General features: G+C 41.9%; 1 protein-coding gene across 2 annotated transcripts in view; it reads right to left on the bottom strand.

Annotated features, from left to right (window-relative positions):
• Nucleotides 1–16,176, bottom strand: part of tlk1b (tousled-like kinase 1b) — a 78,884-nt gene that overhangs the window by 27,886 nt on the left and 34,822 nt on the right. The window contains exons 6-13 of one of the 2 annotated variants that reach the window (XM_060920097.1): nucleotides 14,624–14,667; nucleotides 14,271–14,360; nucleotides 14,099–14,185; nucleotides 9,072–9,233; nucleotides 7,365–7,475; nucleotides 7,044–7,180; nucleotides 3,757–3,945; nucleotides 3,584–3,650 (exon numbers count right to left, since the gene is read on the bottom strand). In XM_060920097.1, the coding sequence (XP_060776080.1) occupies nucleotides 3,584–3,650; nucleotides 3,757–3,945; nucleotides 7,044–7,180; nucleotides 7,365–7,475; nucleotides 9,072–9,233; nucleotides 14,099–14,185; nucleotides 14,271–14,360; nucleotides 14,624–14,667 (887 nt within the window). The remainder of the gene's footprint in view (nucleotides 1–3,583; nucleotides 3,651–3,756; nucleotides 3,946–7,043; nucleotides 7,181–7,364; nucleotides 7,476–9,071; nucleotides 9,234–14,098; nucleotides 14,186–14,270; nucleotides 14,361–14,623; nucleotides 14,668–16,176) is intronic. The other variant, XM_060920098.1, reaches the window with a different exon arrangement.

Raw genomic sequence — 16,176 nt, 5'->3', positions numbered from 1 at the left:
ATGGACGCAGGGAGAACATGCAAACTCCGCACAGAAAGGCCCTCGCCGGCCACGGGGCTCGAACCCGGACCGTCTTGCTGTGAGGCGACAGCACTAACCACTACACCACCGTGCCGCCCGTCTTTGTTTAAAATTGTCGTAAAAAACATCTCGCACTTTGTCGTGCGTAAATGCTGAGTTGTTAAGAACATCCGTCGATATGAAATATATACAGGACATTTTGCTTATGATTGATCCAAGGTTTCATACATATTGATGGAATTAAGATGTGATTTGCTGACCGAGCACAAGATATCAACACATTCACATACGCACACACACATCCTACCCCCACCCCTCTTCACGCCCGCCAAGGTCACAGACATACACACATGCACACACACATTCATGCACATACACGCGCGCGCACACATATAGACACAACACACAAACACAGCTGCCTTAGAAAGATAAACAGCTTTTTGGGATGTTATAAAAGGTTTTTTGGATGCTCTATCTTTGGTGAAAAAACTGTGAATAAACGATGGTGAAACCAATCTCTGTTTTTTTCTGGTCTGTTTTTCGCGGTGTTTTTTCGCCCCAGAATTCTGCAGGTGGCACGAAGGCACTGATCTCGAGAGGTTGACCGTTCCGGCTGGGGGAACCTTTACAAGTCATTTCTTTGAACTGTTCTTTTTTTGTGGCAGAATGATTGCACAGCAGACATCTTTAATTTAAAAAAACAAACAAACTAGTATTTGGTGCACAAGTTTTAATTTAACTTTCTATAATAAAGTTAACGCTGCCAGGCGTCGAAATTAAGCATGTACCGACGGACATGGGCAAGTCATTCTCATACTCGGGCAACAATAAAATTATCACTAGTTGTCCGTCAGACGACTGTGTTTGAATGTCTATTTTACCAAGAAAAATTAAGTTGGGATTCCTAACAGAAACAGAACGAAAACTTTATTTTTCCCGTCTTCTCTTTCGTTTGTCCTTGACTTTGGCTCGTTGCGGTAGTTGACGCTTCCATTCGCGAGATGGCGCTACATGATGATATGATTATTCACACGAGGCGCCACGGTCACGTAGGCTCGAACGAACGAAGCGTCTTTTTGGACTGATTTTTAATTCTGATTTGATCAGTTACACTTGACCATGATGACATGATGTGTTCTGACTGTTTAACATGTTTAATAGAAGATACTAGTAGTTATACAGAGTTGTTTTACTGTTCATCATGATGAAAAACACCAAACACGTGTTATAACTTTATTTCTATCAATCAGTAATCAAACAATGGCAAAACAAGTTGAAATATTTTATTGCATACTCTATAATATACATCCAGATTGCTTTTTATGCAAATTACTTACCCAGTCAACCTGCAAAAAAGTAGGCCAACTGATACATGCATGCGGGCAAGTAAATTTTTGGAGTTGGTTGCCCTGAGGACGAGTACATTCAAAAGTTCATTTCGACCCCTGGCTGCTTTATTGTTTAAATGCGGTGAGGGAATAAAATACCCACAAAAATCATTTTTGCTGGGTTCGGCATCATCCTTCCTGACCAGGCCACAAAGATTTGCATAAAGCAAGCCTATTTGTCCGTTCCCACTCGGCAAAAACTTGAAAAATATCCCTTTAAGGTACAACCCCGATTCCAAAAAAGTTGGGACAAAGTACAAATTGTAAATAAAAACGGAATGCAATGATGTGGAAGTTTCAAAATTCCATATTTTATTCAGAATAGAACATAGATGACGTATCAAATGTTTAAACTGAGAAAATGTATCATTTAAAGAGAAAAATTAGGTGATTTTAAATTTCATGACAACACATCTCAAAAAAGTTGGGACAAGGCCATGTTTACCACTGTGAGACATCCCCTTTTCTCTTTACAACAGTCTGTAAACGTCTGGGGACTGAGGAGACAAGTTGCTCAAGTTTAGGGAGAGGAATGTTAACCCATTCTTGTCTAATGTAGGATTCTAGTCGCTCAACTGTCTTAGGTCTTTTTTTGCCGTATCTTCCGTTTTATGATGCGCCAAATGTTTTCTATGGGTGAAAGATCTGGACTGCAGGCTGGCCAGTTCAGTACCCGGACCCTTCTTCTACGCAGCCATGATGCTGTAATTGATGCAGTATGTGGTTTGGCATTGTCATGTTGGAAAATGCAAGGTCTTCCCTGAAAGAGACGTCGTCTGGATGGGAGCATATGTTGCTCTAGAACCTGGATATACCTTTCAGCATTGATGGTGTCTTTCCAGATGTGTAAGCTGCCCATGCCACACACACTAATGCAACCCCATACCATCAGAAATGCAGGCTTTTAAATTGAGCGCTGATAACTTGGGTCGTCCTTCTCCTCTTTAGTCCGAATGACACGGCGTCCCTGATTTCCATAAAGAACTTCAAATTTTGATTCGTCTGACCACAGAACAGTTTTCCACTTTGCCACAGTCCATTTTAAATGAGCCTTGGCCCAGAGAAGACGTCTGCGCTTCTGGATCATGTTTAGATACGGCTTCTTCTTTGAACTATAGAGTTTTAGCTGGCAACGGCGGATGGCACGGTGAATTGTGTTCACAGATAATGTTCTCTGGAAATATTCCGGAGCCCATTTTGTGATTTCCAATACAGAAGCATGCCTGTATGTGATGCGTCTAAGGGCCCGAAGATCACAGGCACTCAGTATGGTTTTCTGGCCTTGACCCTTACGCACAGAGATTCTTCCAGATTCTCTGAATCTTTTGATGATATTATGCACTGTAGATGATGATATGTTCAAACTCTTTGCAATTTTACACTGTCGAACTCCTTTCTGATATTGCTCCACTATTTGTCGGCGCAGAATTAGGGGGATTGGTGATCCTCTTCCCATCTTTACTTCTGAGAGCCGCTGCCACTCCAAGATGCTCTTTTTATACCCAGTCATGTTAATGACCTATTGCCAATTGACCTAATGAGTTGCAATTTGGTCCTCCAGCTGTTCCTTTTTTGTACCTTTAACTTTTCCAGCCTCTTATTGCCCCTGTCCCAACTTTTTTGAGATGTGTTGCTGTCATGAAATTTCAAATGAGCCAATATTTGGCATGAAATTTCAAAATGTCTCACTTTCGACATTTGATATGTTGTCTATGTTCTATTATGAATACAATATCAGCTTTTGAGATTTGTAAATTATTGCATTCCATTTTTATTTACAATTTGTACTTTGTCCCAACTTTTTTGGAATCGGGGTTGTACATTTCGAACAGATTAAAAAAAAATTAAAAAAAACGTGTGATTAATTGCAACTGTTTTAATAATAAGAACATGCGGTCTGTTCATGAGTTAGCCAGATAACAATTCAAATGAATGGACTACTGATCGGAAGGTCACAAGTTCAAATCCCATCACTGCCAAGGTCTCAGTGCTGGGTGCTTGAGCACGGCCTTTAACCCTCAGCTGTTCAGTTACAGAAATGATATGAAATGTGAGTCACTCTGTATTACTGCGTCTGCCGAATGCCATAAATCTGAAACCATGGGAAAGTAATGACTAGGTTCCCAGGACTGTGTGTGTGTGTGTGAGTGAGAGAGTGTGAGAGAAAGCCACACCTTTTTCAGATGGCCCAATCGGAGTTTGAAGATTTCCTCCTGTTCGTGATACTCCGCTAATGTCAACCTGCAAAATAAAATGGTGTTAGAACAACAAACAGCACTCTGCGTGTTCAGATTCCTTCAGCTGTTTCTATAAAAGAGGCAGGTGTGTGTGTGTGTGTGTTGCGTACAGTGTAGGTAGGCTGGGTTTGACGAAGGGATCGTTGTCCGCTCCGTTCACGGCTTTGGTCTTTCTGGGTTTGGACTCGTTGTAAGGCACCGGGCTCTGAGACGGTGCTGTGTTCGGAGGTTTGCGTTTCGCGAGAAGCTTCCGCTGCCTTTCGATATCTTCCCTCTGCTGGTTCACCCACTCCTGCTGCCTACAAACACACACTTTCCATTATACACTCACCAGCCACTTTATTAGGAACCCCCATACATCCACCTGCTATTTTGTTTGCCGCGGTTCTCCAATCAGCCAAATCCCTCGACGGCGTCACGATGCGTCAAATCACGCAGATACAAATCAAGAGCTTCGGTTAATGCGCACGATGTTCAGTCATCAGGATCAGGCTTTCTTCTAAACCGGGGAACAGGGGCGCTGCGCCCTCTTACCGAAATGCCGACTGAACCCCAAGTCACACTGAGGCCATGCACTTGTATGCTACTGCACAACATGCAATCTTTCTCAAAACGATCTTTTCTCCGTGAAAACATCCCAGCAACACCATGTGACAATGTGTCTGATCATCAAATACGATATAATTACTCCAAAAATATTCCAATCATAGTTGATACACCGCCAGACGGTGCAAAAACAATCCGAATTGGCGGTTTCCAGACTGAGGCGCCATGTTGTTTAGTTGACGCGGCTGCTCTCGCGAGATTTGACATGGGTTACATACAAGGTCAGCTGACTTTTAGAGTGAGATTTCTCGAGACTGAATGACCTTTCACCCACCGGCGCGGGAGCTTTTGACAGAAGTAGTTCGTGAGTTGTTTTTGTTGACACTTGGGCATTTAAAGATGTCATCCCACGGCACGAAACGGAAGAAAGCCAAAGACTGTCCGGGACAGAAGATGATTATTTTTCTTTTTCAATGTTGACAATTTGTTACAATTTCCCTGTCAGATAGCCTCAGAATGTCCCATTGTAGCCTCAATTTTTCAAAGGCTTCGTACGGCGGAGGGGGGGGACAGACAACCGGCACCATCCCCCCACCCCGTCACTTCGCTCCCTCGCCATGGTGAGCGCCCTCATACTAAATTTTTCTAGAAAAACCCCTGAGAATGGGACAAGAGTGCTCGGAGAGCACAATATCCCCCCCGCTGGTAACTCGGCCATAACTCTGGTAAAATGCGACTGAATTGAACGAAATTACAATACTCGTGTTACCGACGTATAACAAAGAATCCTACCAAGTTTGGTGAAATTCCTCCACAAATTCTGAGAGGAGTTGATTTCAGAAGAACCTACACCCTCATGAAATTGTCACAGTACAAGTTATTTAATCAAGGGTCAAAACTCCGGGAAAATTTTCACAAACGAAATTAAATCGCAATCGGCGTATTACCGTCATATAACAAGGTCTTTTACCAAGCTTCGAGAAATTCATCCACAAATTGTGAGAGGAGCTGATGTCAGAAGTCAAGCGCACCTTCATGAAATTGTGAAAGTACAAGCTTGTTAATCAAGGGACATAACTCTGGTAACGTGTGACCAAATTTAATGAAATTACAATATACGTATTAGCGACATATAACAAAGAATCCTGCCAAGTTTGGTGAAATTCCTCCAAATATTGTGAAAGGAGGTGATTTCAGAAGGTGACTACCCTTCCCTGGACGGACAGACATCGCTACGACATAATCCCCGTTCGGGCCTTTCGGCTAGCGGGGGATAATAAAAATTTGTTTCAGAAAGCGAGCACACCTTGATGAAATTGCCAAAGTTTGTTAATAATCAAGGGCGTAACTGGGAAAATTTGCCCAAATTAAATGAACTCTCAGTATGTGTATATAACGAAGCCTTTTGCCAAGTTTCATGAAATTCCTCTACAAATTCTGAGAGGAGTTGATTTCAGAAGAACGTACACCCTTGTGCAATTGTCAACGTATACTTTTGTTAATCAAGGGCTGTAACTCTGGTAAAATGTGACCCAATTTAACAAAATTACAACATGCGTATTTCCGACATATAACAAAGAATCCTGCCAAGTTTTGTGAAATTCCTCCAAAAATTGTCAGAGTTTTACTAGCCTGAGGAAGAAGAAATAAAAGAAAACAGACAGATAAAAAACGCGTATTATCACGTATTACGTGCCCTAGATTAGGCTCCGAGTATTTCAGAACCTGCTGATCTCCTGGGGTTTTCACACACAACAGTCTCTCGAGTTTACACAGAATGGTGCGAAAAACAAATACTGAGTGAGTGAGCGAGCGACCGTTCTGTGGGTGGAAGCAAACGCCTTGTTGATGAGAGGTCAGAGGAAAATGGCCAGACTAGTTCGAGGTTTTGCTGGGGTTTTTTTGGCCAGGAAGGATATAGGCCAAGTTTACATTAGACCGTATCTGTCTCGTTTTCTTCGCGGATGCACTGTCCGCTTACATTAAAACGCCTGGAAACGCCGGGAAACGGGAATCCGCCAGGGTCCACGTATTCAATCCAGATCGTGTCTGGTCCGGTGCTGTGTAAACATTGAGAATACGCGGATACGCTGTGCTGAGCTCTAGCTGGCGTCGTCACTGGACGACGTCACTGTGACATCCACCTTCCTGATTCGCTGGCGTTGGTCATGTGACGTGACTGCTGAAAAACGGCGCGGACTTCCGCCTTGTATCACCTTTCATTAAAGAGTATAAAAGTATGAAAATACTGCAAATACTGATGCAAATACTGCCCATTGTGTAGTTATGATTGTCTTTAGGCTTGCCATCCTTCCACTTGCAAGTGGTAAGTGACGCGCATGCCCGACATGCACTGAGATCACACACACAGCGGCTCAGTCCCGAATCACTGCTCGTGCACTTCACTCGCGCGCTCTGTGAGCTGCGCAGGGCCGGAGTGCGCACCCTCCAGAGGGCACTCGCTGTTCAGGGCGGAGTGATTTGGAGCGCAGGATGCCTGCGGAGCCGAGCGTATCCGTGTATTGGTGTTGTTGTGTGCACGCGAATCGTGTATTGGTGTTGCTGTGTGCACGCTAATCGTTTTAAAAACGTTAATCTGATGATCCGCTGATACGGTCTAATGTAAACCCCACCATAGTAACTCATATAATCACTCTTTACAACCGTGGTGAGCAGAAAAGCATCTCGGCATGCGACAGCAGAGGATCAACAACATGTTCCTATTAAAGTGGCCGGTAAGTGTATAATACCAAATTTTCCACTGATGATCCTGACTGGAATAAACACTACACGAGTATTCGCAATACCCGTGCTGTTAGATTATAGTCTATTACTCTCGCGTGCTTCTTACTTGACCAGGTTCTGGAAGGCGTATCCGTCGGTCCACTGCTCCGTATAGGACGCTCCGTGTCGCACCGTGGTGAAGTGGCCGAGCCGGAGACGATCCTGCATGCTCTTCTCCCGACATGACTGCTTCTCCTGGGTGCTCTGATCGAACACAAAACATCAGGGTCACACTTCTAACACACACACACACACACACACACACACACACAGCTCAGACAGTAAGGTTCGGACTTTTTCAGGAAGTGACTGAGCATTCGAACCATGAAACAAATCGGTGCTTCGTCGTGTTAACACACATCACGCATGCAGCGTGTGACGGTCTTACCTTCTCGATGAGCAGTTTTTTGCTCATGGTGGTGCATTTGTTTAGCCGCTCTTTATACCGTTCCAGCAGCTTCTGCTGTTCCTCGATCTGTCTCCGCAGGTCACAGTTCGCCTGAGGAGACCAGAGAGGCAGCAGGGAATTCATTCCTGGGAAATTTCCACTACAGCAGTGTGTCTGACACCGCCTACAGACAACGGTTTAATTCTGCGCACGAAGCTTAAAGCTAGCCGGCCTTTCGATTTCATAAAAGCGGTGAAATTTAGTTCTGTCTGAAACGTGGTCATATGTTCTGTATTTCTGTAATATCTAAAAATATCAGGCCGTTCTGTGGCTGGGAAGTTATTTAATTTGACGGGATTAAGGCAAACAATGCGCATGAAATCGCTCGCTTTGCGCAGTCAAGCAGACAGAGGAAGTCCGTCTGAACGATGGAACACTGACCGTTCCATCGTTCTGTCGCTAAACGAATAGCTGATCACACCGAGGTGTTCGCTGACTGCCGATATTTATTAGTTTGGTCCTGCTTTTCCTTTCCTTCGTATATAACATAACGTCTTATTTTTTTTTCGTGGTCCGGTTTCCATCAAATCCTGCGCTCTGATTGGCTGGCGAGCGGGTCCGTATCCTACGGTACGGACCCCGGTTACGGACCTCTGGCGACTCGCTCGTTCACAACAACAAACAGAGTAGCAATTTTTTTGTCAACATTTATCTTTTTTTTTTTTTTAATAAAATTTATTTATAAGATTATCAAAAATCTTATAAATCTTTGCCAGCATTTCTCAGGAGAACAGCATTAATTTTACAGCATGGATAGCGATAACGACAGTGTTTACAGTGAAAGCGAGTTTTACTACCCTGAGGAAGAAGAAATAAAAGAAAACATTTCAGGAGAAAGCTAAAAACCTCTAACTGTTGCTAACGCCGAGCAAAAACATGGCTGAATCCTGAATGACTCAATTTTGTATAAATAGGGGACTACATAGGCGGCAAAATGTAGTTTTTTTCCTGCCATGGAAGTGCACTTGTATACCGAGGAGGAAGCCATTTGCATTACAGCCGTGAATGAGAATTCAAAATGGCGGCTCGGCTCGGTTTTCCCTTTCGGGCGCTCTCGTTTTCTGTTAGAATTTGGTAAAGAAAAAAATAAAATATATTATTTACCAGCTTAAGGTCGGTCCGTATGGTGAAACACCGTGACCTCGGCCCAGAGGCCTCGCCCAGTACTTTCAAGACCTCAGTCACAGTATTTCACGATACGGACCTCCCAGCTGGTAAATAACACATTTCTTCTTGCTTTCTTTCCGTTACTCTAGTCGGTCTTTCACGTTTCATTCGCACGCTCACATCCACCATTTTTCTCTCCTGTTTCAAATTTGTATCCAACAATGCCTCGCGCGAACGGGGAAAGCCCACCACGTCATGCGTGACACAGTATCTTGTATCGAGTCATGGTGAAGCAGGAAAAAATAGCGGAGAATTCAAGGCCACGTGGAGATAAATTCATTAATTGTTCTGTTAGGAAAAAAAACAAAACGAAAGATGCTAATTCAGTAGCTTTCGGTCCACTAAACAAAAATAACTGGGTGTCGTGGGAAAATTCTTTTCTTTTCATGACCTACGCTTGAAAAATCTGAAAGGCCGTCTACCTTTAACACCGTTAACAGACGATTATTAAAAACAGAGCTCAATATAGAATGTAATTACTCGGCCGAACGATGACACAACCACAATGTCCAGGCGGATATCGTCACTAGAGTCCTTTTGCATTCTTACCCTGAGCAGATCGTCTATTCTGCCCTCCTTTTTCTCCAGATCCAGATTCTTATTGCTCTCAAGGGCAGCGAGCTTTAACAGAGTCAGATCAGTCTGGAAACACACACAGGTACACAAATACAAAAATAAAGGAGTGGTTTCACCGCATCACACACACAATTAAAGCACAAATGCATCGTATATCAATCAATCAGTCACACCGGAGAAGAGAAAAAGAAAAAAAAAAAAAAACCACACACCACCACCTGTGCATGCACATAGAGCGGTCACTTTAGTTATACAGGAATATATTACACTTTTGATCTACACATCTGTAAATGTAAACCTCCTGCAAATCAAATAAGTTGACAATTACCAAGATTAATCATTTGTTACGACTCAAATTTGCCTTTTTGCTGTTAATTTAAAGCAGATACGCAGAGCCATGGCCTCAATTTTTGTTTATAAATGCCTTGAGACCTCAAGAATGGCACAGGAATAGTTTTAAGTGTTAACAATAACTCTAATATAGTCATTTTTACGATTAAAGTGATTTATATACTGTAGGTAGCGGTCTGAGTGAATGACCTTGACGTCCGTAACGTCACAGCAGGAAGTCTATCAGTCTCATTGCCATTTTTGCTATACTAAAACACAGAGCTGACCGCAACTCCGATCCTCTATTTTGAGCTAATTTATCACCGTGCCACGTAGATGTGTTGCTGGCGGGTGCAGCAACACGACAGAAGGTGGATTTATCTTGCATTCGTGGTCCAAGAATGTTCAAACTGCAAAGATTTGGACGCGTTTTGTGAGAAGTTCACGGGCACATTGGGCACCTACAAAGTGGTCTCTCTGCACATTTTACTGAAGACTCGTACGAGACCGCTGATCTGTTGAGGAGCGTTGGCTATAAGCCCGTATTGAAAGAGGGTGCAGTATCAACAATTAAAGAAAACTACAAGAAAAGGATTTATTTTTTTTCTTATTTTTTTCAAAAGGAAAGTAAGTTCAGTTGCACCAGTTCTCCCGAAGTGAGCTGAGGGTTGTTGCTAAAACCCGGGATGGAACGGGACATGACTTATAGCTCGGGCAGTGACCTCCCCGTAGTTGTTGCTAAAACCGGTGACGTCCCGTTCCGTCCCGGGTTTTAGCAATTGCCTGAGCTGAGCAGTAATGGCGGAGTACTCAGTAATGGAGAGAATGGAGAATGAGTGGAGCAGCCGTCTTATTTCTAAACTGGATATTGCTGCCATCTCACCCTTACGTGGAAAAAGTGAATGAACGGAGAACTGAAAGTCAGATTGTTTCAAAACAATCGGCCACAAGGTCGGCCTTCAAGAAGCGAGAACACAGACGGGTAAGCTCCGACTCTCGTTTGGATAAAAAAAAAAATAAAACACGTTGTTTACCTGCATTTAGATTAATACATGTAACTTGTATTGTGTGTAAGTTATCGGTATAAGATTATTTAATTTGCTTCAGAATGCGATTGTCTCAGTTCATCTGATTATTTAATTAGCCTTTTACGTTTTATCAGTGAAAATGCATGCATGTACATGTATGTTGCATAAGTTATAACACCCATCCTGTTTTAATGAGAGTCAACCCACAATCAGTGAAGTCAAATCAGTCTTAGTTGAGCGAGTCGGTAACGCTATTTCTTACTTTCAACATAAATTTTTATTTATATGACTTTGGTCTATAGCTGTAAAAGGCCTTGGCCTTAAAACCGGTTATCGCAGTGACATCACGCACTCAGGGCTGGCTCAGCGGGGCAGCTCCAATGCCAACTTTGCGGTCGATTTTAACTCTCAAAAATATAATTTTTTTTATTCCCATTTATGCAGCATACAAGAGTCAAGGATGGAGATACTATCCACTCAGAAACTTATTTAAAAATAAAGGTTTTTCGTATCTCTTTTAAAATGCAAACATACTTCCTATTCACGCAGCTGCTACACAATTGGCAGTGTTCACATACTCACTTCGCTTGCATATCTTATATCAAACCTCCACAGGACTCGACATTAACGGCGGTCCGACTGTCCGGGACAACCAAATGTTTAATCCAGGCAAGTCAAATCCGCATCTGCCTGTCTGACAGGATGAGCTGAAGATTTGTTGAAAATCACCATTTTTATAGAAATTATTCCAGAGTTACATCAATAAACTTCCAACAAAACGAGCTCAATCCTCTCAAGTGATCCGGCCGTGTTATCGTTTACGAAATTCCGAGGAAGTCGAGTACAGCAGGGGTGCGTGTGTAAAAATAACCACGCCGTAATATCTAATTATAGATTAGCAGACTCGTCAAAATCGGAGAAACGGCGATCAAATACCTCAATAAAATAAATATCTGTGGTGAATCTTCATTTCATTCGGATACTCATTGTATTTTTCTTTTGTATGGTTCACATTAACATCACAAACGTGGTAAAATATTTCGGGGGAGTTTCACGACAGAGCCGAACCCGCTTACGGTTTTTCATTCACGATGTGATTCTGTCTCCCTAATCATTTCCAACTCGTTTTCTTTCCGTTTCATTTCATGGAAAAAAGTGGAAAAGATGACAGCCCTGACTCTTAAAACTGCAGATCAGGTAACGGGTTAGAACACCACACACACACACACCATACCGGGGCTTTGGATAGCTTCTGTTTACTGTTACAGTTAAAGTTTGAGTTTTATTGAAAAATTATAAATCATTAAAGCAGAATGAAGCTCATAACTATACCTGCTTTTTAATAAACTTTGTTCATCACTTTCCTTTCAGTGAACTAGTAAATATATAGGAATTATATGGTCAGGACGAGTGAGAAATCTTGGACGAGTGGATTAAAGGGTTAATGCCGAGCTCTGCTGGAGGACTGAAAGCGGCGTCATTGTCAGCACCAAAACATCCCTGTCCATCTGGGTTCCACGTTGAACGATAACGTTTAGCAATTTCATGCACAGCGACATTAAAACACACTGACTGACGAGCTCCGTTTCTAGTTCACATCTTCCTGTACATTTAAGATGTTTTTAAAATTAAACACTAACTGTAACAGGAAAAATGGTGAATGCTGTTGCTTCATAATTGAGTAGTTGCCAAGTCTGTGATTTGAGACACAATCTTATGATATCATATGGTGCTACACCGCCTCAACCAGGCTCGTAGTATTCAAGTCCAGGACTCGGACTCAAGTCCGACTCGTGACCTAACTTTAAAGACTCGTGACTTGACTCGGACTCGTGCATTAACTGCATTCGGACTCGTAAATTAGAGAGGAGGACTCTGATTTTTTTCTTTGTTTTTTGTAGCATGCCATAATAATTTGGCATAAGATATTTATATCTACATTAATTTTTATACTAATTTCATGCAAGAGAATGCACATTCACCTGTTCATACGTCATGGGCCTGATAGAAGACATCTTTTTTTTTTTTTGTGAATTTATTGTCAGCTATGGTATGGGGCATACATCTTCACACTACTCAAAGCGATCTGTGTGTGCGCACGCGACAGCTGTGTCATTTGTGTCGGATTCGACTCGGCTCAATGGTAGTTGAAAGTCATCAACTATGGCCGGTGAGTGAAAAACATAATAATAATAATAATAAATTATTATTATTATTATTATTATTATTATATAATTTAAAAACAAATAAAAAATCTTTGGCTATGGCTGTGAGCTAAAAAAAATATAATAATATAATTTAAAAAACAAATAAAAAATCTTCGGTTATGGCCAGTGAGCGAAAAACAACAATAATAATAATATTATTATTATTATTATTATTATATAATTTAAAAACAAATAAAAATCTTCCTGCTATGGCTGTGAGCTAAAAAAAAAAAATAATAATAATAATAATAATAATATAATTAAAAAACAAATGAATAAAAAATATTCGGTTATGGCTGGTGAGCTAAAAATAAATTAATAGTAGTAATAATAATTATAATATAATAATTTAAAAACATAAAAAATCTTCAGCTACGGCTGTGAGCTAAAAAAATAATTTAAATACAAAAAATCTTCGGTTATGGCTGGTGAGCTAATAAATAAATAAATAAATAAATAAGTAGTAGTAATAATAATAATTATTATTTAAAAACAAATAAATAAAAAATCTTCAGCTATGGCCAGTGAGCTTTTAAAAAAATTAATAAATAAAAATTTAAAACGCTGCCTCTTCAGCTATGGCCAGTATATTATTATTATTATTATTATTATTATTATTATTATTAATTAGTAGATAGATTATCTATCTATCATTTGCTATGGCCGGTGAGCAAATAAATAAATAAATTAATTAATTAATTATCATATAAATAAAATATCAGCTGTGGCCGGTGAGCTATAAATAAATAAAGCGTAATAATAATATTTTAAAAAAAAATTATCAGCTATGGCCAGTGAGAGAAAGAGAGAGAGAGAGAGAGAGAGAGAGAGAGAGAGAGAGAGAGATCGATCGGGCTTTATGAGGAGATGGGTTGGCTGGTCAGAAGTCCTCATCTAACCCCAGCGGTTGAACTGAGCAGCCCATTATGACGATAAAAATCATGTTTACCCAAAGACCATCATTTAAACTTGGCAGGAAGTTTATTTTCTCTCTGCCTTGTGGCCTTGATGTCAAAGTTCACACATGAGTGCAGAATCGATGCGTCGGAAACGGTGCCGTGAGCCAGTGTTGTTCGTACATCACACACAGTTCAGCGTTTGGAAGTCGGGTCATTAGCTCAAATCCATCAGCGCATAGCTCAAAGATGGAAAACCCCACGAGCTACACTTCGCTAATGATAATTCAACTTGTGTCGTGCTTTTAACCACAGACACGGTCACGAAGCAGCGCTACACGACTCTGGATGGATCCCTAATGAACGACCCAGAGGCGACAGAGTGGGAGGAGCCACACTGAAAAGGGGAATCTACCGTCTTCTGGGTGGGTGAGACGGGAAATCTTCAGGTTATGGAGTGTGTGTGTTACCTGTACACTTCTGATCCCGAGCTGCTTTGGCTGCATCATGTGATCGGTGAAACACAGGCTGGTGGGTGAGGAACTGTTCTGTCGCACCTGAAAGATGACAGAAATCACAACAGAGCTCATGAGCCTTTCCCCCACCCATCAGGACGAACAGACTCGTTCAGAACAGACTTACGATGGATCCGGGGGCTGAATGAGAGCCGTGAGGGGCACGAAGACCAGGCGGCATTCCTCTGACAGGGCTGGAGCCGTTTCCTGCCTGAAACTGCAAAGATTTTCCTGATTATTTCTTTCCAAGTCTCTTGGCGAGTTTGTCTGGAACTTGTAAAGTGCCAACATAAGGTGAAAACTGAATCGTTTGACACTCGCTCGCCCTTCAAATGATTCAACGCTGTTGCTTGGCAACTAGAAAGTATTTCTACTGAGATAATGGCTACAATGCAAATAGTTCAGCGAGCATACACACAGTCTCTGACACGGAGAAGATCGACGTTATTGTGCAGTGGATCAATACAGCTTAACACTTACATCAAAGTAATCGCTGATCTTTGCTCCTCGGCCGGAAGACTTCCCTGGAAAGTTTAAAAAGAAAAGACAAGGTGTTACGGCATCTCGAGTGAAGCCAAACAAAACATCCATCCTCGTGAAGACTATCTGTGCCAAGAAATGTTGGTTAACAGCGTAACCTCCTCTTAAAAATGATGCCATAAGAAATGCCGTAGACCAAAAATGGCTTTAAAATAATGGAATGAAATGTTTCAACATAAAAAAAAAAAAAAGAACAGAACGTCAAGAGCGTAGTGGCTCAACTGGCCTGCCATCAAAACAACCATGACAACCAAACAGAACTGATATGTGAGAATGTGAGAGAGGACCAACCTCCAAGACAAACTGTTTACGACAGGAACATCAACAAAGGACTACATCAACAAAGTTCCCCGAGATAAGGTCAAACTATCGTAATATCGATATCGTAACAACAAATATACCACAGAGTGGGGCTTTATGGAAGAGTGGCCAGAAAAAAGTCATTGCTTAAAGAGAACACATTTGAAGTTTGCCCAACAGCATGTGGCAGACTCCCCAAACACATGGAAGAAGATTCTCTGGTCAAATGAGACTAAAATTGATCTTTTTGGCCATCGTGGGAAACGCCACATGTGGCGCAAACCCAACACCCTGAGAACACCATTCCTACAGTGAAGCATGGTGGTGGCAGCATCATGCTGTGGGGATGTTTTTCATCTGCAGGGACAGGAAAGCTGGTCAGGACTGAAGGAAAGATGGATGGATGTTTTATTGTGACACAAACAATAAGATGAAAAAACAGAAATCTGGAGTGTGCATAAGTATTCACCCCCTTTTCGTATGAAACCCCTAAATAAGAGCTGGTCCAACCAATTCACTTCATAAGTCCCATAATTAGTTGATTAAGATCCACCTGTGTGCAATCAAAGTGTCACATGATGTCTGTATAAATCAACCTGTTCTGGAAGGACCCTGACTCTGCAACACTACTAAGCAAGCAACATGAAAACCAAGGAGCCTCCAAACAGGTCAGAGACAAAGTTGTGGAGAAGTATAGATCAGGGTTGGGTTATAAAAACTATCCCAAACTTTGAATATCCCAGGGAGCACCATTAAATCCATTATAGCAAAATGGAAAGAATATGGCACCACTACAAACCTGACAAGAGAAGGCCCCGCCCACCAAAACTCACAGACCGGGCAAGGAGGGCATTAATCAGAGATGCAACAAAGACACCAAAGATAACACTGAAGGAGCTGCAAAGATCCACAGTGGAGATGGGAGTAGCTTAGCCTGGCTAACGCGACTTCAAAGCTCTGCGAGCATTTGGTCTGGCCAAGCTATTAAGCCAAACCGTTTCCCAGAGCCCGTGGTTGACCCGCCTCCCTGAAATGCCTCAGTTTGCTACTGGTCGAAGCCAGAAAAGGCTATGACGAAGCTTAAACCAATCACATCACTCTTTCCTCTGACGTATGCGACGCGACGGGGCTAACTGGTAGATTAAACTCTTACCGAAGCCGGTCGGGAGCAAGGCGAAAACGTCCTTCCTTTC

The sequence above is a fragment of the Neoarius graeffei genome, chromosome 4 (assembly GCF_027579695.1).
Source record: "Neoarius graeffei isolate fNeoGra1 chromosome 4, fNeoGra1.pri, whole genome shotgun sequence".
Taxonomy (NCBI): Eukaryota; Metazoa; Chordata; class Actinopteri; order Siluriformes; family Ariidae; genus Neoarius; species Neoarius graeffei.
Note: the sequence above shows the minus strand (reverse complement) of the source record. Positions and strands in the feature narration are given on the sequence as shown.